The 26,641-nt window shown below is 40.7% G+C and overlaps 1 protein-coding gene across 1 annotated transcript in view; it reads right to left on the reverse strand.

Annotated features, from left to right (window-relative positions):
* Nucleotides 1–26,641, reverse strand: part of LOC139352815 (uncharacterized) — a 97,444-nt gene that overhangs the window by 63,054 nt on the left and 7,749 nt on the right. Inside the window, exons 3-4 of the mRNA XM_070995450.1 lie at nucleotides 9,010–9,215; nucleotides 6,861–7,077 (exon numbers count right to left, since the gene is read on the reverse strand). Of these exons, the coding sequence (XP_070851551.1) occupies nucleotides 6,861–7,077; nucleotides 9,010–9,215 (423 nt within the window). The remainder of the gene's footprint in view (nucleotides 1–6,860; nucleotides 7,078–9,009; nucleotides 9,216–26,641) is intronic.

Consider the following 26,641-nt stretch of genomic DNA (forward strand, 5'->3'; position numbering starts at 1 on the left):
AGCTTTGAAGCTTTGCAATATCGGCATATAGTCGTCATTGGTCCAATATCTAAATTTTCATCATCACAATGATGCCAATGATCTTCGTGTGCTCACGCGTTGTCTCAATCGGGCATTTTCCCTTATTATATTTTGTCTTTCTTCGCTTAAGTTCTGTGAATACACTTCTTGCTGGCTTGCATGTCTTGTGCGGCGGCCGATGTTCCCACGTCGTCCTTTAGGCATTTTGGACTATGGACAGATTGCTGAATTTAACCTCGATTGCAAGATCCACATAATTTACACAGTTCAACTTACCTCCTTAACGACAAGTGCCTGCTGTTGAAATTGAATAAAAATTGCACAATACACGTGATTGATTTGATGGTTTCCAATTGAAATGTTAGGAAACGAATAACTTATTTTTTTTTTTACTTTTTTCATAATTTTACAGTGAACACTATTTTTATACCCGTTACTCGTAGAGTAAAAGGGTATACTAGATTCGTCGGAAAGTATGTAACAGGCAGAAGGAAGCGTTTCCGACCCCATAAAGTATATATATTCTTGATCAGGATCACTAGCCGAGTCGATCTAGCCATGTCCGTCTGTCCGTCTGTCTGTCCGGATGAACGCTGAGATCTCGGAAACTATGAGAGCTAGGCTATTGAGATTTGGCGTACAGATTCCTGAGCTTCTTACGCAACGCAAGTTTGTTTCAGTAGACTGCCACGCCCACTCTAACGCCCACAAACCGCCCAAAACTGTAACTCCTACAGTTTTGATGCTAGATAGAAAATTTTAACTGAAATGTATTGTTCTCATCAATCACTTAAACGCCCACAAACCGCGAAAACCTGTGACGCCCGCAATTGGCATGCTTGATAAAAAATTTTAACTGAAATGTATTGGTGTCGTCAGTTCCTATCAATTGATCCAAAAATAAATTTGCCACGCCCACTCTAACGCCCATAACGCTTAAATCTGTATACCGCCGGTAGGTGGCGCATTTCAATCTCGCTTTGCTGCTTGCATATCTCCATTTCCCTTAAAGTAACGGGTATCTGATAGTCAAGGTACTCGACTATAGCGTTCTTCCTTGTTATATAGTAGATTTGTTTCAGAACAGTGATTCAAAATGGAATGAAAATATAAAAGTTGGTATTAAAATATATTATATCCCGATTGTCGCAATAATTAAAAAAAAATTTGTTCTGCATTTTTAGTCTTTATGGCTCTACCTATAATAAACTAGAAGACATGAATAGAAAATTTCAATAGGCCCTTAAAATATAGCCAATTTTTACTTGAAATCCTTGCCATGTTTGATATCAACTCGCGAGCTAACCTAAAGGAACGACAAATGAAATCTGACTCGTTTCGATGAGTAAACAAGGAAGAACGCTATAGTCGAATACCTCGACTGTCAGATACCCGTTACTCAGCTATAGGGACCAAAGGGAAATGGAGATATGCAAGCAGCAAAGCGGGATTAAAATGCGCCACCTACCGGCGGTAGACAGATTTAAGCGTTATGGGCGTTAGAGTGGGCGTGGCAAACTTTTTTTGAGTCAATCGATAGGTATTGATAAGAACAATACATTTCAGTTAAAATTTGTATTCTAGCATCAAATCTGTAGGAGCCACAGTTTTGGGCGGTTTGTGGGCGTTAGAGTGGGCGTGGCACTCTGCTGAAACAAACTTGCGCTGCGTAAGAAGCTTAGGAATCTTCACGCCAAATCTCTAATCTGCTAGATTAGTCGGAAAGTATGTAACAGGCAGATGGAAGCGTTTCCGACCCCATAAAGTATATATATTCTTGATCAAGATCACTAGCCGAGTCGATCTAGCCATGTCCGTCTGTCCGTATGAACGCTGAGATCTCGGAAACTATAAAAGCTACAATACTAGGATTAGGCATGCAGATTCCTGAGATTCCTGCGCAGCGCAAGTTTGATTCAGCAGGTTGCCACGCCTACTCTAACGCCCACAAATCGCCCACAAAGTTCACAAAATCGTAAATATGAACGCGGATATCTCGGAAACTATCAAAGATAGAGAATTGGAATCTCTGACTTAGCGTAGCCTTGTACGCAGCGCAAGTTTTTTACGCGAACACGCCTATTGGGAATATAATTTTTTGTATTTTTATGAATTTCGATTTAAATTTAATAACAATCAGAAGACTCTAACATATAGCTGTCAAAGAAACGGTCAGAGAAATAATGAAATAATTTTTTTTTTATACAAATTTTGCTTTGTTTATTTTGATCGTATTTTTTTTTACTTTGGGATATAGAACATTTTACCTCTTCAACATTAAAAATATCACTGAAGCTAGCAATAATCCTTAAAAATTCAACATGGTTCAACATTGATTATTTCTTATAACTGCAAAGGTATGCAAACTTCGGCTTGCCGAAGTTAACTTCCTTTCTTGTTCATAACTACTTTCAGCTCTTATGATTCTAATAAGCAGTTTACCAACATGCGATGAGCGAATAATAACCTAACCCTCTCAAATAAAAAAGGACACTAAGTCAAATAATCCTCGAACAAATCTTGGGAAAAGTATCGCAGATGTTGTTTGCCAAGATCCAGCAATATGTCCAAGCACGATTTTTTTATAAAAATTTGCTTTAATCTTTAAAGCCTAGTACTCAGATCGGCTAAGAGTTTCACCAGTCGAAAAATCTTATTCTTTGTAGTGTGACCGCAGTATTCAAAGTTCACCCGCAATGCAAGTAGCATGGTCTTACTGTCAAGCAGCTGGGTTTGTTTTATTAACAAACGAAAAATTGAAGGACTTTAAAAACACGAATCTGCTGGTGCAAAATTAAATAAAAACAAGGGAGAACGCTATAGTCGAGTACCTTGACTATCAGATACCCGTTACTCAGCTAAATGGAGATATGCAAGCAGCAAAGCGAGATTAAAATGCGCCACCTACCGGCGGTATACAGATTTAAGCGTTATGGGCGTTAGAGTGGGCGTGGCAAATTTTTTGGATCAATCGATAGGTATTGACGAGACCAATACATTTCAGTTAAAATTTTTTATCTAGCATGAAAATTGTGGGCGTCACAGGGTTTTGCGGTTTGTGGGCGTTAAAGTGGGCGTGGCAAACTTTTTTTTGGGTCAATCGATAGGTATTGATGAGAACATTACATTTCAGTTAAAATTTTCTATCTAGCATCAAAACTGTAGGAGCCACAGTTTTGGGCGGTTTGTGGGCGTTAGAGTGGGCGTGGCACTGTGCTGAAACAAACTTGCGCTGCGTAAGAAGCTCAGGAATCTGCACGCCAAATCTCAATAGCCTAGCTCCCATAGTTTCCGAGATCTCAGCGTTCATCCGGACGGACAGACAGACGGACAGACGGACAGACGGACAGACGGTCAGACGGACAGACGGACAGACGGACATGGCTAGATCGACTCGGCTAGTGATCGTGATCAAGAATATATATACTTTATGGGGTCGGAAACGCTTCCTTCTGCCTGTTACATACTTTCCGACGAATCTAGTATACCCTTTTACTCTACGAGTAACGGGTATAATTAATGGAATGTTTAAAGGATGATTTTATTTATGTTAATTAGTAGATTAAGGCTTTCCTCTCTTGTCACGGATGCTTCGCCATTTTTTCCGTGCCTTTTGCAGTCCAGCTCCGATTCGCAATATGCCAACATGGGCCTTGAGGAAGTGGGAGCCGGAATTTTTCTGGTATTTCCTTAGCTCATCTGAGTACCGCGCTGAAAGACAGGCCCGACGAAAAGCGTTAGCCGCGTACTTGCCTATCGCTCTTTCCTATGGTTAGCTCGCGGTTTTCGTCGGTGTGAGTACTAGGCTTAAAACAAGAAAAACACCATACATTCAAGAGAAATTTAGGGCAATTTACCATTAAAATAAGAAAGTCACCATAATTTCAAGAAATCCCGCCGTTGATGTTTAACATTTTTTTCATATGTTAATGGTTGTTCGTACCCAAAGGTACTCAACATGACCACACCCAACAAATCAAGCAGAAACCAAGTTGGGAACAGTACCAGGCGCTCAGTAGCACTCACTGCAGATGAGAAGTGCTTATCAGCATATTATATGTCTCACTAACTCACCTTCTCACCGACTCATGTGCAGTCAGCACATGTTGCAGTTTTAGCCGAGCCAACTGCACCATAATCATAGCTCCCTGACCTACTTTAGATTATAGCTTATTTCACTAATCATTACACTAAGCTTCCGTGTTCCAAGTAGTATATAAGCAGGTATCAAATGAAGAATAAATCAGTTATCAACACATCTCATAACTCCGCGGTTCTACTTCCTACCTCTGGGAATAGGGCTCGTAATACACTATCTCCTCAGCGCAGTTCCGCATCGCCTGTGGTCCGGCATCGCAGTAACCTTCGTTACCATTGCCGCGACGCGATCGTCCTGCCAGCAAAGCGTCCCCGTGCCAGCGACAAGTGCTCATTACCCCCTTGTCCCGCGGTGTGACCCGGAAGTGTCTACTTCGGTTAGGCACAAACAATGGTATTGACCTTTAAAAACAGAAAAATCGCCCTAGATTTAAGAAAAAATCGCCCTAGGAAATATCTCCCTAAGTGTAGTCGTTATTGACCCCCGTTTTAAGGCGATTTTCCTTGTTTTTAGGGCGATTTTACAGTAAAATTTCTGTGAGTGTGGCCTGGCGTTGTCCTGATGGAGGATAATTCGGCCACGACCGTTTGCGCCTTACGCTGTTGTAAGTGACCCACTTTTTATCGCCAGTCACCACACGCTTCAAAAACGGGTGGATTTTGTTGCGAATCAGATGCGATTCGCATGCATCGATACGGTCAAAGATGTTTTTTTGCGTCAATTCGTGTGGCACCCATACATCGAGCTTCTTAGTGACTCCAAGCTTCTTCAAATGGTTTATAACAATTTGGAGACCCGTGCCCAGCTCTTGACCGATGCTACAGCTGCTACTACGACGACAGGCCTTCCGGAGCGTGGAGCATCTTCTACCACCTCTACACCAGAACGAAAACGTTGAAACCATCGTTGTGCGGTGGAAATGGAAACTGTATCGGGTCCATAAACTGCACAAACTTAATTAGCGGCTTGAGATACATTTTTGTCTTTATCGTAGTATTACTGTAAAATATGTCGTATTTTCGCGCACCGCCTAAGCATTAAAATAAAAAATTTTTGTTTTCGCATACATTTATTAAGAACAGAAAACTAACGCCTCAGATGGCGAGCTTATTTGACCTTATTTGACATTTATAGAAAGAAGAGAATCTTTGACAACTTAACGGTAAAAGATTCTGGGACGGAAACAGAAGGCGCGTTTGAAAATATTCCCACATTTGAAAATCATTAAAGTTTGAGATTTATACTCTTGGGGTTGTTTTGAATTCTTAATTACTTTCCCTAACACGATCAGCCATGTACTTGTAAGATAACAATCTTCGGTATTTTGGGTGAGTGACCTTTTTAGCGTATACAACACCGCATGCATAATATATATATATATATATATATTTGAGAATATAGGATACGTGGTTAATTTATGGATTATGCTAATTGTCCTGCACCCGCTATCATTATCGTGTCAAGTCAAGTAAGAGTTGGCTGTATTTTAAGTAGTCTATGTTCAGTAGTATACACAGCTAATTAATAGATTTTTAACTCTTCTACTCTCAATCTCAATAAAACATTCTAGTTTTCACTGCAGACTTTTTTTGCAAAATTTCCGCTCCACCAGTATGCCATTCGTGGTCAGAAATCATTGGAATCAAAATAACATCAACATTGGAGTTTACAAATAGCCAGCTAAATGATCAATTTTCTTGATGGAGCTTTGAGCGTTTAAACGGCAGTTTAATAAGAATAAGAATAGCACAGTGGCTTGCTTTGAATTTTCTTGATTTAAAAGAAATGATATAAAAAGGGTGTTTTGAAGCGCACAACGACTGAACATTACAATACAATCAGATAATCATAAGAAAATAAATAACTAAATCTTAAAATAAGAGAGTAAAATGAGATTAGTTTATATATGTTTTTATTTTAACCGATGCCTACTTATTGTTCACATGAAATACCAACATTTTTACCATAATTTTTAAATAAAACAAGAGAAGACGCCATAGTCGACGCTCTCGACTAGATAATAATTGATAATACAAAAAAACAAAATTTAGATTTAGAGTGGGCTTGGCTCCTTGCTGAGACAAACTTTCTCTGCCGGGTTATCGTAAAGTAAAAGGGTATACTAGATTCGTCGTTAAGTATGTAACAGGTAGAAGGACGGGTTACCGACCCCATAGAGTAAATATATTCTTGATCAGGATCACTAGCCGAGTGGATCTAGCCGTGCCCGTCTGTCTAAATAAAGATCTCGGAAACTATAAGAGCTAGAATGTTGGAACTTGGCATGCAGATTCTTGCGCGCAGCGCTAGTCTGTTTCAGAAGGGTACCACGCCCACTAACACGCCCACAAGCGACTACAACTCTAAAACGCGTCCAGCGCCCACACTTTTTAGTATTTTGTCAAAATGTAAATGAGTTTTTGTTCTTACTATTACTTTTCATCAAAATGAGAATTACTATTGTAACTTTTGAAAAAAATATTGGAAACCTTTTTGACATAAAATTTTAACAATTAATATTTAAAAATGAAGATAATTACAAACAAAATTACAGGATTAATAAACTTTGAGGTAGAGGCCCAATTTTTAGGAAAGTTCGCCAAAGTGCACAAAGTCAAACAGCCAGACATATGTACATTCTTTCCTCTACACCCTCCTCTATGCTACAATTTAATTTTCCATTAAAGCTAATGCTATTATTGATATCTTGATATATAATTTTAAAGATAAATTGACTTACATGGGCGACATTTGTAGGCGACTTCGACAATTTTCCTGCGCTTGGGACACGGGTCGCTGTTTATTGCATTGGAGCTGGCCGTGCTACTGTAATAACTGCTTGTTCCAGATGAATCGCCCACACCGCTGGCGCCCTGACCGTAGAACTGCAGGGATCCGTGAAACTTGCAGTTCTTCTTCTTTTGGCAGGCCTCGACCACAGTTTGCAGTAAGGAATACTGGAAACAGAAAGACAAAATTTTACTACAAAATGTGGGCGCTAGAGCAATTTAGAGTTGTTATCGCTTTGGGCGTGTTGCTAAGCAATTTAAGTCTTGGGTACCAACCTTTTATCTTTCACAGTTTCCGAGATATCAGCGTTCATATGGACGATTTTTTTAAGTTTGTGAGTGGTTTGTGGGTGTTAGAGTGGGCGTGACAACATTTTTGTGGGACAATCGATGGGTATTGACAAAAAAATACATCTCTGTTAAAGTTTGTTTTCCACTTAAACTGTAGGAGCCACCCGTTTGGGCGGTTTGTAATGCTGCGTAATAATCTCTAGAATCTGCATGCCTAGTCCCAACATATTAGCTCTAATAGTTTCCGAGATATCAGACGGACGGACAGGCAAACGGACATGCTAGGTCGACTCGGCTAGTGGTCTTGATCAGGAATATATATTGGAAATTCTACAAGTAACGGGTATACTTAATAACTTACCCCTTGAATTAAATTTTAATTTTGATGTTTATACTCGTTTCACGTAGAGTAAAAGGGTATACTAGATTCGTCGGAAAGTATGTAACAGGTAGAAGGAAGCGTTTCCGACCCCATTAAGTATATATATTCGTGATCAGGATCACTAGCCGAGTCGATCTAGACATGTCCGTCTGTCCGTCCGGATGATCGCTGAGATCTCGGAAACTACAATGCTAGAAGGTTGGGACTTGGTACGTAGATTCCTGAGCTTCTTGCGCAGCGCAAGTTTGTTTCTGCAGAGTGCCACGCCCACTCTAACGCCAACAAACCCCCCAAATCGGTGGCGCCCACAATTTTCATCCTAGAAATGTTTTAGTCTCGTCAATACCTATCTATTAAGTTTGCTACGCCCACTGTAACGCCCACAAACTGCCCAAAACTGTGGCACCCACAATTTTCATGCCAGAAAAAAAATTTTAACTGTGATGAATTAGTCCCGTCAACACCTATCGATTGACCCAAAAAAGTTTGCCAGGCCCCCAAACTTCAAAAAATCGTAAGTATGAACGCGGATATCTCGGAAACTATCAAAGATATAGAATTGGGATTTCCGATTGTACGCAGCGCAAGTTTGTTACGCGAATATGCCACGCCCACTCTAACGCCCACAAATCGCCTAATTCTGTGGCGCCCACATTTTTCGTGCTAGAAATAAAATGTTAACTGTAATGTATTACTCTGGTCAATACCTATCGATTGATCCAAAAAAAGTTTGCAACGCCCACTTTAAGGCCCACAAACTTCAGAAAATCGTAAACATGAACGCGGATATCTCGGAAACTATCAAAGATAGAGAATTGGGATTTCAGATTTAGATTCCGTAGCCTTGTACGCAGTGCAAGTTTGTTACGCGAATATTCCACGCCCACTCTAACGCCCACAAGCCGCCTAAATCTGTAACGCCCACATTTTTCGTGCTAGAAAAAATTTTAACTGAAATATATTACTCTCGTCAATACCTATCGATTGACCCCAAAAAAGTTTGCAACGCCCACAAACCGCCTAGGTCTGTGGCGCCCACCATTTTCATGCTAGAAAAAAATGGTAACTGAAATGTATTAGTCCCGTCAATGCCTATCGATTGACCCCAAAAAAAGTTTGCCACGCCCACTCTAAAGCCCATAACGCCTAAACCTGTCTACCACCACCGCCCACCTAACCATATGTTGAGATCGGGGGTAGGTGGCACATTTCAATCTCGCTTTGCTGCTTGCATATCTCCATTTCCCTTTGGTCCCATTAACTGAGTAACGGGTATCTGATAGTCGAGGTACTCGACTATAGCGTTCTTCCTTGTGAAATGTTAAAGTCTTTGCTGACTTTACTGCGGCTTCCAATAATCCACATAAGTAAAGTGATCATGACCGAATGAAATTTAACTGAACGTCTTTGGTATTGCATTGCTGTACCGTATAGTTATTTGCTTCCTGTGAGTAGATGGCCTTCAGTTGGTTGCTGGCTTCTATGAAACGACTGCTGCAGTTCTTAGGTCTCCAACGTCTTTCATTTATGTATACTGCTTCCGTGGCAAAGCATTCAAATACGGCTATGTATGCTTTATTAGATCGGTTTCCTCGGATCTTGTAATTTATCCATGATGGCTCACAATAGTCAACTCAGGCATTTAAGAGTAGTCTATTTTAAGAGACCATATCCTCATGTAGTTTTACCATAATTTGAGATAGGAGTTTTGGGCGGAATGCATCATCATTGTACGCCAATATATATGGATTCATTGCATCCCAAGAATTTAGTGCACGTTCCTCTAATAATAGAGTTTTTGCCCAAATTTATATAAAGGGAGACCTCTTTGCTGCTGCTGTGTAACGGTCGTTCGGGACGTTGTCATCTGCGATTTCAGCTTGTTGTACACATTATTGTAGAAGTTCTGTATACTTTCTGTTTTTTTGATAACAGAATATAAACATATAAACAATTATTACAATGTTAATACGATTTATTTTCGTCTCGGTCTGACTTCGTTGTCAGGGTAACGATTTTAATTTTTTTTCCAGTGAGATGGTGTTTTTCTCCATTTGTCTTCAGGTTCGCGAAGAAGCAGTGGTCTGAATTAATTTGTCTTTATACATTCATATATGATCTTAGAGGGAACAGTGCCGTTAAATGCCTAAAAAACGCAGTTTTAAAATTCTGAAGAAATTAAAAGCTCTAGCGGTCTAAGCATTCTGAAAAAATAAAATTTCCAAAAAGACGCATTGTCTTATTCTTGGTTAAGAATTGGTAACATTATAAAGGCAGCTTAGGCATATACGACTAAACGGTCAGATATAAATTATCCGTGATTTCTTTGTGAGAATACCTTTTTGGCGCAAAGTGAACTAAAGTGAAATGATATTGAATTAACCACAAATTCTTCAGAAAAAAAGAATCATTCCACTCAGTTATGGACGTTTACCTATAAACAGTGATTGACAGTGAGCTCGCACAGCTCTTCTCGGTCCAAAATTGTAATTGTTAGTGCGCAATTTTCGTTGAGATGTTTACAAGTTTAAAGCAACTTACAGTGAGTCACAAAAGTATTCGTTGCGAGGTACCCTACGAATGAATACATGTTTTTTTTAATAAAGATGTAACAAATTTATATTTTTATTTCTTGTTTAGCGTAACAAACTTATTAAACCCACAAAAAATAACAAAAAATTAAAAAAAAAATTGTTTTAGTGCTGTTCTTATACCCGTTACTCGTAGAGTAAAAGGATATACTAGATTCGTCGGAAAGTATGTAACAGGCAGAAGGAAGCGTTTCCGACCCCATAAAGTATATATTTTCTTGATCAGGATCACTAGCCGAGTCGATCTAGCCATGTCCGTATGTCCGGATGAACGCTGAGATCTCGGAAACTATAAGAGCTAGGCTATTGAGATTTGGCGTGAAGATTCCTGAGCTTCTTACGCAGCGCAAGTTTGTTTCGGCAGAGTGCCACGCCCACTCTAATGCCCACAAACCGCCCAAAACGGTGGCTCCTACAGTTTTGATGCTAGAATACAAATTTTAAATCAAATGTATTGTTCTTATCAATACCTATCGATTGACTCAAAAAAAAAAGTTTTCCAGCAGCAAAGCGGGATTAAAATGCGCCACCTACCGGCGGTAGACACATTTAAGCGTTATGGGCGTTAGAGTGGGCGTGGCAAACTTTTTTTTGATCAATCGATAGGTATTGGCGAGACCAATACATTTCAGTTAACATTTTTTATCTTGCATTAAAATTGTGGGCGTCACAGGTTTATGCGGTTTGTGGGCGTCAGAGTGGGCGTAGCATATTCGCGTAACAAACTTGCGCTGCGTATAAGGCTACGGAATCTAAATCTGAAATCCCAATTCTCTATCCTTGATAGTTTCCGAGGTTTCCACGTTCATAATTACGATTTTTTGAAGTTTGTGGGCGACTTATGGGCGTTTGGGTGGTCGTGGTAAACTTTTTTTTGGGGCAATCGATAGGTATTGATGAGAACATTACATTTCAGTTCAAATTTTTATTCTAGCATCTAAACTGTAGGAGTTACAGTTTTGGGCGGTTTGTGGGCGTTAGAGTGGGCGTGGCACTCTACTGAAACAAACTTGCGCTGCGTAAGAAGCTCAGGAATCTGCACGCCAAATCTCAATAGCCCAGCTCCCATAGTTTCCGATATCTCAGCGTTCATCCGGACAGGCAGACGGACAGACGGACATGGCTAGATCGACCCGGCTAGTGATCCTGATCAAGAATATATATACTTTATGGGGTCGGAAACGCTTCCTTCTGCCTGTTAGATACTTTCCGACGAATCTAGTATACCCTTTTACTCTACGAGTAACGGGTATAAAAATAGGTCGGGTTTTCCTTCCTGAAGTTATAACTCCAGAACGCACGAACCGATTTCCACGGATTTGCATTCGTTGGAAAGGTCTCGGGCTCCTTGAGGTTTGTAGCAAAGAAAATTCATGAAAAATTTCAACAGAAAGGCGGAAAAATCTTTTTTTACATATAGCGTCATCTCTTTTACATAGCATGCGTGATACATTGTTTGACAACTACTCATTGTTCTCAGGTAATTTCATGTTACAAACCGGTATTGTGTTCACTGTGAAATTGTGAAAAAAGTAAAAAAAAAAATAAGTTATTCGTTTCCTAACATTTTAATTGGAAACCATCAAATCAATCACGCGTATTGTGCAATTTTTATTCAATTTCAACAGCAGGCACTTGTCGTTAAGGTGGTAAGTTGAACTGTGTAAATTATGTGGATCTTGCAATTGAGGTTAATTTCACCACTCTGTCCATAGTCCAAAATGCCTAAAGGATGACGTGGGAACATCCGCCGCCGCACAAGACATGCAAGCCAGCAACAAGTGTATTCACAGAACTTAAGCGAAGAAAGACAAAATATAATAAGGGAAAATGCCCGATTGAGACAACGCGTGAGCACACGAAGATCATTGGCACCATTGTGATGATGAAAATTTAGATATTGGACCAATGACGACTATATGCCGATATTGCAATGCTTCAAAGCTCAAAAGAGAAACGGTTGGATTGTGCTGCGCAAGTGGAAAAGTCAATCTGGATCCATTACTTACACCACCACAGCCACTGAAACCATTGATCGATGCAACTGCTTTCGCATGACTTCCTTTGGAGCTAATATCATTCGAGAAGGCGTCTTCATGCCGACTTGCAAGGTAAAAGATACAACACACATAACCAATCACTCACATCAACACAATGAATTGCAACACATACAACTACATATACACCACACACTGCACCACCACACGTTCAGAAGTTACACCGTATTCTTCAACAAATCAATGTTCGCAATTACAGATACAAGGACAAATATATCATTTGCATGGTTCAGGGGTGCCAACACCAGATGAACCGCATCAATTTCAGCAAATATATATTTAATTTCATCGATGGTGGATCAGCTGAATGTGCGGTGCAATATACAGGGAATACAACAGTTAAAGAGACGAATTATTGAACAATTGTTAATATGTTCAAAACAGCATTGGAACGAATGCCCTCGGATACGCACAAATTTGTCATAAGAACGGATTGTACCCCAACATGTGAACTTGTGCGAAGATTCAATGAAGATCCAACTAAATCGCGAGACTTTGTCTTTCAGCGAAGAAGCATGATTACCCGTTACTCAGCTAAAGGGACCAAGAGGAGATGGAGACATGCAAGCAGCAAATCGAGATTGAAATGCGACACCCACCAGTGATCTCAGTATATGGTTATGTGGGCGGTAGACAGATTTAAGCGTTATGGGCGTTAGAGTGGCCGTGGCAAACTTTTTTTTTTTTTTTTTGGGTCAATCGATAGGTGTTGACGAGACTAATACATATCAGCTAAAAATTTTTTTTTTCTATCATGGAATCTGTGTGTACTACCCACTTTTATGCATGGTGTATCTATAATATTAATTTCTACATCATTCTTAATAATAACATTATGTAGGCTTACATACATTGTTTTGTTGAGTACAGAATCTTGGGACAGAATCTGAACTTGTATCTTAAATATAAGTGTTTTATTGACAGTAGTGGATTCTAGTGAGAGCACATTATATAATTTTCGTTCTAACTGAACTTCTACCTTTTGGTCTGCTAGTAAGTTTTTTTATTTTTTTTCATAGGCGTCCATATTACCCGAGACTATTTTTTTTTTTTTGATGTAGAGTAAGTTTCAAATCTCGAGAGATCGGCAGCACTCTACAAGGCTGCAATTACCAAAGTCGGCGAGGTCTACCCCGGGGCCAAGCTGGCAGTTTGTGAGGCTGCAGACATCCCGTCTCGACCGAGAGCGAGGGTGTGGCTGCCGTCGGAACCATCGGAACCAGAGGCTATACTCAGCCTGCTGACCAGGTTCAACCCAAAACTTCCAACAGACGGTTGGAAGGTGGTCAAGGTGGAGAAAACCGAGCGAGTCACCATGAGCGTGGTTATCCTCCTGAACCAGGCCTGCTTGGAACCCCTCGCAGCCCAACAACACAGAGTGAACTACGGGTTCGATAAGGTGCAGCTACGCATATACGACACCGATAAGTTGGCGGCAGACAACCTGGCTGCCTGCGCGTCGTACGAACCCCCGAGAGACGACGAACCAGATCACGAAGAGGCCACCCTCACCGGCTACGTGTCAACCGACTCGGAGCTGACAGAGAGCCTGAAGCAGCTGTGCACCCAGGACACAGCCCGACCAGGGCGCTCTGTTCTCCAGGACATAGCGGAGGAAGCGGAGGGTACCCAGCCCGAACCCAGTCCCAAAGATGGTGCAGTTTCTGCAAATTAATCTCCTCACCCGCCTGGCAACAGGCAACATAGACGTAGTCCTCATTCAAGAGCCATGGATTGTTGGTAACAACATCTGTGGCTTATCAACCCCCTTATACAAGCTTTTTTACACCAAGGACAAGGGTAAAACCAGAACCTGCATTCTTACAAAGTCACACTTTAATACATTTCTTATTCCACAGTTTAGCGAAGGCGACCTTACCACGGTCAGACTGGAGCTAAACGAACACACCCATCACACCATAGCATCATTCTATCTGGCTCACGACTACGAAGGGCCACTACCAAACACCACTACACAAGAACTCATACGCACTCACTCATCTAAGGAACTCATCCTGGGTGGGAACGCTAACTCACACCACACACAATGGGGAAGTACAAACACCAACGAAAGGGGTGAGTTACTCTACGACTATCTCCTTCAATCAAATCTATTCATCTGCAACAAAGGTAATGACCCAACTTTCATCACTAGAAATAGGAGGGAAGTACTAGACATTACTCTAATATCTGATCCCTTACTTAACCAGCTAGACGCGTGGAAGGTGGGGATCGAACACTCATTCTCGGACCACCGATACATAGAATTTACAATAAGTCTAGACTATCCTCCCGCCGAGAACATAACTAATCTAAGATTAACCAACTGGGGATACTATAAAAATCTCCTCAACAGGAACCTACTCGCTCCTCCGACACACATACGCAACCGTCAAGAATTAGATAGCCTAGTTAACACTTTTACTGATATCTGCGGTGAGGCCTTAAAAAGGGCTTGCCCAAGTAGAACAGTCAAAACGAAGCACAAACCCCCATGGTGAAACCCAACCCTAGCGAACCTTAAAAGAGAGTGTAGAACTTACTTCAATAAAGCTAAATACAACAATAGCGAATCCTCCTGGAATTTATATCATTCAAAACTAAGCCTATACAAAAAGGAAATTAGAATATCAAAACGAAGAGCATGGGCTAACTTCTGCAGTAGTATAGAATCTACTGCGGAGGCATCCAGACTCAGAAAAATTCTAGCTAAAGCTCCAGCGACCATTGGCTATCTTAAAACCTATGCTGACAGCTGGACGGAAAACAGTCAGGAAACCCTTGAACTACTGTTAGACACCCACTTCCCTAAGAACACCCATGTAGTGGAGGACCTCCACATAGAGGAGAATTTAGACGACCAGAGTATTGACAACATTTCAAACCCTGGCCGCATTCAGTGGGCTGTCAACTCTTTCAAGCCCTTCAAATCACCTGGCCCAGATGGGTTCTTCCCGGCCCAGTTACAACGGACACTAGATATGTCCCTTCCCTGGCTGACAGCCATCTTCCACGGCTGCCTTGCTCTAAACCATGTTCCAACAAGGTGGCTGGACGTTAAGGTAATTTTTATACCGAAAGCCGGCAAGCCCTCCCACACCAACCCAAAGGACTTCCGCCCGATCAGTCTCTCTTCCTTCTTGTTGAAGACCCTGGAAAGGCTAATCGACACCCATATCAGACTAACCATCGACCATAGCCTACTCTCTGACGCACAGCATGCGTACCTTAAGGGTAGGTCAACCGATACCGCCCTCCACTCTCTAGTGTACAGTATAGAACGAGGCTTCCGCAATAAGGAATACTCTCTTGCAACGTTTCTAGACATAGAAGGCGCCTTTAACAACGTCACCCCAACGGCGATTACTTGTGCTCTGACTGAACTGGGCATTGAGCGGCCCATAGTGGGACTCATACACACCATGCTAACCAGCAGGGTAGTGCACTCCACTATGGGACCGGCCCACTCGACCAGGAACGTCAGTAGAGGAACCCCACAAGGGGGCGTACTCTCACCTCTTCTATGGGTTTTAGTGGTCAACAAACTGCTTTCACTCCTAGAAGAGGCGGGCACAAATGTGGTAGCCTACGCGGATGACGTGGTTATCCTACTGCAGGGTAAATTCCCGCAAACCCTTTGCAATCTAATGGAGACAGCCCTATCCACCCTCTCCCGGTGGACAGCTGGCTGTGGACTGGGAGTTAACCCGGAAAAAACCGAACTAGTTCTCTTTACAAGGAAGTACAAGGTACCAATTCTAGTTCCCCCAAAACTACACCAAACTACACCTAACCTTTAGCAACCAAGCAAAGTACCTAGGTGTCATTCTTGACAAAAAGCTCTTCTGGACTGATAACATCCTAGATCGCACACGCAAAGCGGCCATAGCCCTCTTCGCTTGTAATAAAGCCATAGGGAGGAAGTGGGGTTTCTCCCCCATGATAGTTCACTGGCTATATACTGCAATAGTCAGGCCCATTCTACTCTACGGAAACATCGTTTGGTGGCCTTCTCTAGATAAAAACTGTAACCTCCGGATCCTTCACAAGATCCAAAGAAGCGCAGAGCTCTGCATCAGTGGGGCGCTGCGCACTACCGCTACAATTCTCGATCTCCAACCCCTGGACCTACTTGCCAAAAGCTGGGCATCAGCCACAGCGCTGAGGCTCCGTGAAGCAGCGGCATGGACATCAGGCTCCACGGGTCACTCCAATATCCTATCAAAGCATTCACCCCTACCACGTTATACAGACTACGTCCCACCCATAGTCGACTTCGAAAGAAGATACAAAATTTATATACCCACCCGTTCAGACTGGGACAACCTCCCACATCAATTCGTAAACGCCGTCAACATATACACTGACGGCTCCAAGCTTAACTCCCAAACAGGTGGGGGAGTCTTTTCCCCCGAACTAGACTTAAAAGTCTCATTCCGCCTACCAGACCACTGTAGTGTTTTCCAAGCGGAAGTGATTGCAATTCAGGAAGCCACTACCCAGCTGAACACGTCTGTACATCAAGACATAGATATCTTCATCTTCTCGGATAGTCAAGCTGCCCTCAGGGCCCTCGACTCCTACACAACGAGCTCAAAAACAATCTCTGAATGCCGCAAATCTCTTAACGAGATGGCCACTCATCTGAGTATCAACCTCATCTGGGTGCCTGGACACCGCAACATTGAGGGCAACTGCATAGCAGACGAGCTACCAAGACAGGGGACAACCGCCGATATCCTTCGCGATAAGGACACGGTAGGGATGCCCATGGCTACCTGCAAGCTCCATCTCAGGCAGAGATTGTATACTCTTTCCAACAACCGTTGGAACTCAATCTCAGCATGCCACAATTCTAGACTCACATGGCCAAACTACAACATGAAAATAACAAAAACTCTCCTACAATGTAGCAGGGAGAACATCTCCACTCTCCTAAATGCCCTCACGGGCCACTGTCTTATAGGGACTCATGCGATAAGGCTGGGTCTAAGTAACCACGACTTCTGCCGCAGCTGCAAACAGATAGACGAAGAGGAGAGCATCGAACACCTCCTATGCTTCTGCCCAGCGCATAACCTAAAGCGCTTTCAAACCCTAGGTAGCTACACACTTCCGAACCTTGCGGCCATTCAGGACGTAAGCATTCAAAAACTACTATGTTTCTTGAGGAAAACAGAATACTTCGTGAAAGCAGATAACCCATGAGCTAGGGAAACGGATCTTTTCAGAGATCATGTGGTATCACAAGGGGCCCATTGTGGCCTAAGTGAGGGGACTAATATTTAGTCTCCAACCACACCTACCTAACCTACCTAACCTAAGGTCTGTTTTAATAATAAGCGGATTGCCATATACAAATTTTCTGAAATAATTTACAGCCCAATATATTGCTGTTGATTTTTGTTCGGTTGTTGATGTGTTACTTTCGCCTTTTGTAAATGTTCGTGAGGCGTATGCTACTGGAAAGTCTACCCTCTCATGTGTTTAGGTTAAGACTGCTTTCTGCGCTTTCAAAATATTCAAAAGCTTCTTGACATTGAGGAGTCTAATTAAATGTTATATTTTCTTGTAATGGTGAGTTAAGTGTCTTGAAAAATCGGAGAAACTTTGTATGAAGCGTCTGTAATAGTTGCAAAAAGCGACAAATCGTGTCTGCATCAGAAGGAGCAGGGAATCTTTTTTGTATCATCAGCGTTTTTCTGGGTGTAACTTGGTTCTAATCCGGAAAAGGCTAGTGTTATCTTTCTTTGAAGTGAGTTAGGGGCTATTTTTATTACAAAGGGTAATCGTTTGAAGCGGTATAAGCCAGGGCTCGTTGAAAATGATTTTATGTCTCTGGAGTCGTTTTCTAAAGTTATCTGGCGGAAACAGGACATTAAATCCAGACATGAAAATAACTTTGCTCTACAAAACTAATCGAGTACATCATCAATTCGTGCTAACGGAAATTTATCTCCTTGTAACTTTTTATTTATTTGTCGGTAATCAATAACTAACCGCAAGGGTTTCTTTTCTGAACCAGGAATTTATTTTTTGGGTACTAAAAGTAACACGCTATTGTATTCTGGTACTGAGGGTTCTACTATGCCATCTTTAATTAGTTTTTTGACTTGTTTATCTATTTCGTCTTTTTGGCTATGGGGTGTTCTGTAGGTTTTCATATAGACTGGAACGTCATCCTTCACCTTATGTTTAATCGTAAAATTCTTCGAGGGTATGGGTTCCCTTCTAATCTGAATTAGGTGCATAATTTGGTGAGGGTACTTTTAAACATTTCAAATTTTTTTTTGTTAATTTGGATAAAAATTCTTTTTCTTGAGTAACATTCTTTGTGGTGTTTGATATTTATCTAACGGATCATAATCGATTTTGTTAAAGTTTATAATTTTATTGGAATCGGTTGTTTAAAATGCGCACAAACGTTTTATTAGAATATGCTATAGTGCTTGCTACAATTATACCATCGGTTAAATACTGGTTTTTTATGAAAATTTCTTTGTGGGAAGTGTTTATATAAATTTGGCAATTTGACTTCTGGTCGAGCTGGCACTATTAAATTGTTTTTTATTGAATGTATAATTGGAATGTTGATCTCTTGACCGAAGTTTTCCGGTCTAGCTATTAAGCAATCATGGCCTGTTTGAAAGTCATGTTGGCAGTTAAATGTTTTTAGAAAGTCCATTCCTAATATTGGAAACAATTGGATAGTCATTACATTCTATTTGAAAGTTAAAAGGGATTATACATTTTCTTGTTTGTATTTCCATAAAGTTGAACCTTTTGATTTAAAAAAACGTTGACCTATTCCAGACATGGTTATTGTTTTCGATGTGTCTATGACATCGGAGTTGTCAGAATTTATTTATAAAAGGCTTAAGTCGGCGACTGTATTTATTAAAAGATTTAATGTTGTTTTTGCGTGAGAATTGTTTATTTGTAAATAGATGTTGAGACTTAGATTAATGTTGTAAAATTTGGATTTCTGTGGCTGTTGTTGGTGTGTTGGTTCCACCGGTTATTACCTCTATAATTTCCACTACCTTTATTATTGTTATTAATGTGGTTATTATTATTTTGGTTGTTATAACTTTGGTTGCTATAATTTTGGTTATAACCATTGTTTCGGTAATAACCATTGTTTTAGTAGTAAACTCTGTCTTATACTCTACCGCGGTAATTACCGCTGTAGTAATTACCGTCATAAGGTTGGGTTGTCCTCTTCGGGGTACATCATTGAATTTGAGCTGCCCGTCATTTTAGTACTACTTTGTATTTACTTTGTGACTGCTTAATTCCTACTTGAGAAATTTCGTGCTTTTAGAATAGTTTTTAGTCGTCCATGATCGCAGTCTTTAATTGTGTTAATTGCTTCTTTTGTGCTAAATTTATCAGCGTTTTCGGCTGGTAATTTCTCATCAATATACGAGGTTTCTAGTAGTTTTCGTAAATTTTCGATTTCTGAGTTACATTTTTCGCCAGTGTTGCCCTTTTGGGTGGCTATTGCCAGTTTTGCCTTCACTACATTAGATGTTTCTCCGATAATTTCTTGAAGTCTTTGTATGATCCCGTTGATAGTAGTTTCATTTTGAACCTTGTATAAGGCTAATCCTACTATGTATTTTTGATGATGTGTGTATGATATAATTACTTCGACAGCTATTTCTTCAAATGGAACTTTTGTTAAACTTACTAATCACAGAGCGGTTATGAATCTTTGAAAAATTAATTTTTGGCCGTTGAATTCCGGGATGGCATTTGATATATATTTTATGTATGCCCGTTGGGCAACGATTTAATCTGCCATTATGATGGACTTTCATTCTTTTACGATTGCGCTTGTATGAGTACCTGTTAAATCCTGATCTGATAGCTTAGGTTGAATAAGGACAGCGGGTATGGTGTGATTTTTTTAATCTTTCTCATCTATTTCGGGGTTCTTAGAATCAGAATCTCTACCGGGTCGACAGGTAGTGAATCTAATGATTCCTATTTGTCTCTTGTTGGTACCGAAATAATTAAATTTTCCTTTCATTTATAGTTAATTAATTTGATCGTAGTCTGATAAAAAATGTTGATATTTCTTTCATGCCATTCCATTATTTTATGGATATTAACTATTATTATTTTATTAAAGACTACCATATCGGGAATCTTGCCTAGTATTTCATGATGGTCAATAACCTATCTTACTTGTACACCTTGAATGGTGCTCAATACAATTGCTTTTTGTGTTTTTGAGCAATGTATCAAGGGTGAATTCTGCCAGTTAAATGTTTCAATAAATGCATATTCTAGCTGGCTGATCCTTATTGGGGTCGTTGTGACCAGTTGTTGAACATGTTCTGCAAAATATGCATAAACCTTTTACATTATTTCTGTGGTGGTCATGATTATTTTAATTAAAATGTCTCGCATTTTATTTCGAATACATATATTGGTTTTTTTATTATAACCGTTACTCGTAGAGTAAAAGGGTATACTAGATTCGTCGGAAAGTATGTAACAGTCAGAAGGAAGCGTTTCCGACCCCATAAAGTATATATATTCTTGATCAGGATCACTAGCCGAGTCGATCTAGCCATGTCCGTCTGTCCGTCTGTCTGTCCGGATGAACGCTGAGATCTCGGAAACTATGAGAGCTAGGCTATTAAAATTTGGCGTACAGATTCCTGAGCTTCTTACGCAGCGCAAGTTTGTTTCAGTAGACTGCCACGCCCACTCTAACGCCCACAAACCGCCCAAAACTGTAACTCCTACAGTTTTGATGCTAGACAGAAAATTTTAACTGAAATGTATTGTTCTCATCAATACCTATCGATTGACTTAAAAAAAAGTTTGCCACGCCCACTTAAACGTCCACAAACCGCGAAAACCTGTGACGCCCACAATTTGCATTCTAGTTAAAAAATTTTAACTGAAATGTATTGGTGTCGTCAATACCTATCGATTGATCCAAAAATAAATTTGCCACGCCCACTCTAACGCCCATAACGCTTAAAACTGTCTACCGCCGGTAGGTGGCGCATTTTAATTTCGCTTTGCTGCTTGCATATCCCCTATTCCCTTTGAGTAACGGGTATCTGATAGTCGAGGTACTCGACTATAGCGTTCTTCCTTGTTTTTTTTTGTTACTTTTAATAATAATTGCAATTATGATAAGCAAGTTTTTAAATTTGATCCAAGTCATTGACTTGACTTTGGAATCTTTAAAGAAAACATTTTTTGTGAAAATTGTAATTTTTCAGAAATACATTTGCTGGCACTTAACGAAGATTAATATTAATAGTATTGCTTCTGTCAATTTGATCTGATTATATTTTATTTGTAACGTTTGTGGTGGAATCGACCGTTTTTGTATCTATTAAGCCTATGTTGTGTTCTTATGCCATTTATGTATGGCTTTTTTATCATAAATTAAGAATGTAGTACTCATACTATTTTTTTATTAATTAATTATTATTAAATTATGATTTTTATTTTAAATATTTATTATACCCCTTGCTCGTAGAGTAAAAAAGGTATACTAGATTCGTCGGAAAGTATGTAAAAGGCAGAAGGAAGCATTTCCAACCCCATAAAATATATATATATTATTGAATAGGATCACTAGCCGAGTTTGTCTCAACAGGGTGCCACGCCCACTCTAACTCCCACAAACCGCCCAAAACGTTGGCTTCTACAGTTTTAATGCTAGAATAAAAGTTATCTAAAGTTAGCTATCGACTGACCAAAAAAAATTGGCCACTCCCATTTTAACGCCCAGAAACCGCCCACAAACTTCAAAAAATCGTAGGTATGAACGCGGACATCTCGGAAACTATCACAGACAGAGAATTGGGATTTAAGATTTAGATTCCGTAGCCTTGTACGGAGCGCAAGTTTGTTACGCGAATATGCCCCGCCCACTCTAACGCCCACAAACCGCCCAAAAAGTTGGCTCCTACAGTTTTCTTGGTAGTTCAAAAATTTTAGCTGAAATGTATTAGTCTCGTTAATATCAATCGATTGATTTAAAACAGGTTGCCACGCCCACTTTAACGCTCACAAACCGCCTAAACCTGTAGCACCCACAATTTTAATGCTAGAAAAAAATTGTATCTGAAATGTATTAGTTTCATCTATACCTATCGATTTACCCAAAAAAAGGTTTGCCCACTCTAACGCCCATAACTCTGAAATTTGTCTCCCGCCCACAATACCATATATTGAGATCGCGGCGCATTTCAATCTCGCTTATCTGCTTGCATATCTCCTTTGCCCTTTGGACCCTTTAGCTGAGTAACGGGTATCTGATAGTCGAGGCACTCGACTATAGCGTTCTCCCTTGTTATACCCGTTACTCGTAGAGTAAAAGGGTATACTAGATTCGTCGGAAAGTATGTAACAGGCAGAAGGAAGCGTTTCCGACCCCATAAAGTATATATATTCTTGATCAGGATCACTAGCCGAGTCGATCTAGCCATGTCCGTCTGTCCGTCTGTCCGTCTGTCTGTCCGTCCGGATGAACGCTGAGATCTCTATGGGAGCTAGGCTATTGAGATTTGGCGTGCAGATTCCTGAGCTTCTTACGCAGCGCAAGTTTGTTTCAGCAATGTGCAACACCCACTCTTACGCCCACAAACCGCCCAAAACTGTGGCTCCTACAGTTTTGATGCTAGAATAAAAATTTTAACATGAGTGTATTCTTCTCATCAATACCTATCGAGTGACCTGAAAAAAAATTGCCACGCCCACTCTAACGCCCACAAAGCGCCCAAACCTGTGACGGCCACAGTTTTCATACTAGATAAAAAATTTTAACTGAAATGTATTGGTCTCGTCAATACCATAACGCTTAAATCTGTCTACCGCCGGTAGGGGGCGTATTTAAATCTCGATTTGCTGCTTGCATATCTCCATTTCCCTTTGGTCCCTTTAGCTAAGTAACGGGTATCTGATAGTCGAGGTACTCGACTATAGCGTTCTTCCTTTTTTTTTTTTGTATATATACTTTTGATTTTGTCTTTGAGAGTGTCTTAAAGTCTAGTGGCTCGCGGCTGCCATGTACTTAGGAATATTTATGCTCATACATATAGCTTGTAACAGCGAGAGCGCGAGAGAATTGTACATGCATGAATCGGCTGTTTGTGCGGTCAGGTAAGACTATGCTGACACTTGCACTTTCATATGTTGGGCTCTGAAGCGCGTTTTGGGTGATCGTATTTCGGACCGGCACGTGAGTTTAACGACCGGGTCTTAATGTTTACGCAAGTGCTTTGTAACACAATGTTGGCATTGGTACAGTGGGTACTCGCTACAACGATATATGCATACTACATGAACTCCAACTCGACCTGTGCTGTTATTTCGTCGCATCTTCCGTCTTTCGTCTTTATAACTTTTCCTACAGCACCAAGATTATCCGCCAGTTTTTCGCTGCTGCTCCTCTTCGATTAATTAGCCAGTTATCTTAGAAATATTTTTGTTCAGTTACCCATCATCGCTCAAATTAACAATTTTGCCGCAAATTTTTTAAAACGAACCTTATTTTTTTCCGTGTATAAGTGAAAGCTCACTTCTTTTATTTTTGCAAAGGGTTGAACCAGTTTATTCTCCGGGACCTGACCCATTACCCCCATTTGCCAACCGTAGAACTATGCTAGTTACTGTGTACATTCGGAATATTATTCATGGTGAAGTGGAGAGTCCCAAGTTACTCTGTCGCCTGCCCTTTAATGTGCCAAATAGATTCACTAGAAACTTTATTCCACTATAGTTGCTATAGCAACTAATTAGCATTATTATTTGTGTCTTGACTAATTGTATTTGGTCCGGCATGTATTGTAATCGTCTACGGTTATATTGTCGGCGATTTTTTATTTCTTACGCCCAAAAGGGAATAGGGGTCCGCGCGTAACAAGCATTGCTTGTTGTCGCACGGCCACTTATTCCTACTGATATAGCTGAACCACAAAACTTCGCGTAGTTTTCGATGGATCTGCGGGCAGTTCATTTGGCTATTCTCTCAGCGATGTGCTTATGGCGGGGCCCGTTTTTCAGCATAAATAGTTCCAGATTTTTCTTCGGGTTTGTTCACACATAGTAGCAATCACAGGAGACGTTTGCAAAATGCTTCGTTGTGCTATGGTTTGCAAGGAGGACAACTATTTGCAATGCATTCTGTGGAGGGATTCCCCTCAGGACTAATTGCAGGTGTCCCGTTACTTATGGAACAAAACTAGCAGCACTATTGGCCATAACTCGATCCCAAAATTGGCCAATTGGTGGGAGGAAGACGATAAACAAGGTAGTTAACTGTTCACGCCAAAAGGGCGTTTAATTTCAGGAGGCAGTGTCGAGCGGCAGTTTTATCCAGATGTCTACATCTCGCGCGCTCGCACTGCCGTCCGCTCTCCCTCTCCATGTCTCCCTTAAGTCTCCGCTCTGCTCTGGAGCTCTTAAGTTAAGTTAGGCTTAAGCAGTTCTTGTTTCAAAGTGTACTAATAAACACCTACGCACGTCGCGTAAAAACCCAAAAGTACCCGCGTATTTTTATGCGTACCACTCGATATTGGGGCTTCAACTATTTAATCGATCAAGCCGCACCGCCCCAACATTTTGGTCCTTCTAGCCGGATTTCAAAATCTTTGGACTTTCCTCTCCTGGAGTTTCCTTTGATTTTGTCCCAGCAGGCTTGAAACACTCCAAATAAGTTCCGCTTACTATAATTGCCGGTCATACAGCCAGTTTTTCGAACCCTATTTCGACTAACTTTCTGTATGATATATTGTCTAAATCCAAAAGAGATTAATCCGACGCAACGGCATTTAATATATGTATTTTAATTCCGTTACTTGTGCCCGACAATATTCCAGTTTCCTTTGCCCACAGTTGCACACTTGAAACAATTCCAGTAAATATTTCAGTGCTACTATTCAACGAAAATATTTGTCAAATATATTTTCAATTCCAATCGTGTGTAAAATATAACTCAGCCGCAGTAAAAAATTTCCGTTCATAAAATTTTTCCCTAAGATTTGCACTCTTTATTTTTTACTGTGTTCCAGCTGCGTGTGTATATTTACATAAATATTCTAATACAGTCCACTCTAACTACTCTTTCTAATACAGTCCACTCCAACTACTTTTCTTGAGCTACAAATACGGCTAAACTATTTCTAAAATTAAAAACAAAGTTACAATATCCACAAATTTACTCCAGCAAATCGTTTGCAATTTAGTTGTGCAGGTGACAAACAAACGCACCGACATACAAACATAAGCGAAGTCTTTCCCATTCCCGCAACGTTATTCTGCTATTCGCACCCCACATATATACATACGTACAGTGTACATACATACGTATACCGTATATCGCCAGTGCACAGTGGGTCAAGAGCTCACAAAAAGTGTTCCTTTCAAACAAACAATATTAAAGTCCGTAATTCCTTACATAAGTCCGACCATCCGATATAATAAATATTTATTGCCTATCCGACAGTGTGACCGTATATATTTACAATCTTAATTGGTTCCTAAATTCCAATTTGATTCCAATCCGTTTCCTTACATCAGAATTAAAATTCTAAATTATTTAACGTCATGGCAACATCAGTAAAATCCGCTTTAACCCGATTTATGGCCACAGCTGACTGTCTGATCCACTTTGAGGCCACTGTGAACGCTCCAGGTGCTCCTACCCCAACGTTATCCGCCTATAAAATCCGTCGCGATCACCTCAATTCCTTGTGGCAAACGGTAAAGGCAGCATACGACATATGCTCCGACTGCATTATAGCTGCAGGCGAGAGCGCCGCAGACACAAAATCCATACTAAAGTCCAAGTATTACCAAACGTACTCCACTTACGAAATATTTGCCGCGCAGCTGATGGAACAAATCCAAAAGGGCTCCTCCCAAATACCTCAAGCTCCAGTAACTCCGTCCCAAAATTTCACGTCTTATGGCTGTCGGCTCCCTCCTATCGACACAGAGGTTTTCTCTGGCGATTATCTTCGCTGGCCGACTTTCCGGGACCTTTTCACGGCAATATACATAGACAATCCGAGTCTAACGCCCGTTGAAAAATTATTCCACTTAAATTCAAAAACAAGTGGCGAAGCTCATTCCATAGTTTCAAGATCCCCACTCACCAATGATGGCTTTCGCTCAGCCTGGAATAACCTAACTGAGCGTTTCGAAAATAAGCGATTGCAGGTGAACAGTCACCTGAAAACACTTTTCAATGTGCAATCCATAGCACAGGAGTCGGGAGCAGCCTTAAAGGAACTTCAACGCACTTTTCAAGGTTGCTTAACTTCCTTAAAATTTTCCGGTGTTAATATTGAGAATTGGGACCCTATCCTGGTTTATATGTGCTCGACAAAACTACCAAAGCTCACTCTCTCATTATGGGAGCAATCCATCCA

The sequence above is a fragment of the Drosophila suzukii genome, chromosome 3 (assembly GCF_043229965.1).
Source record: "Drosophila suzukii chromosome 3, CBGP_Dsuzu_IsoJpt1.0, whole genome shotgun sequence".
Taxonomy (NCBI): domain Eukaryota; kingdom Metazoa; phylum Arthropoda; class Insecta; order Diptera; family Drosophilidae; genus Drosophila; species Drosophila suzukii.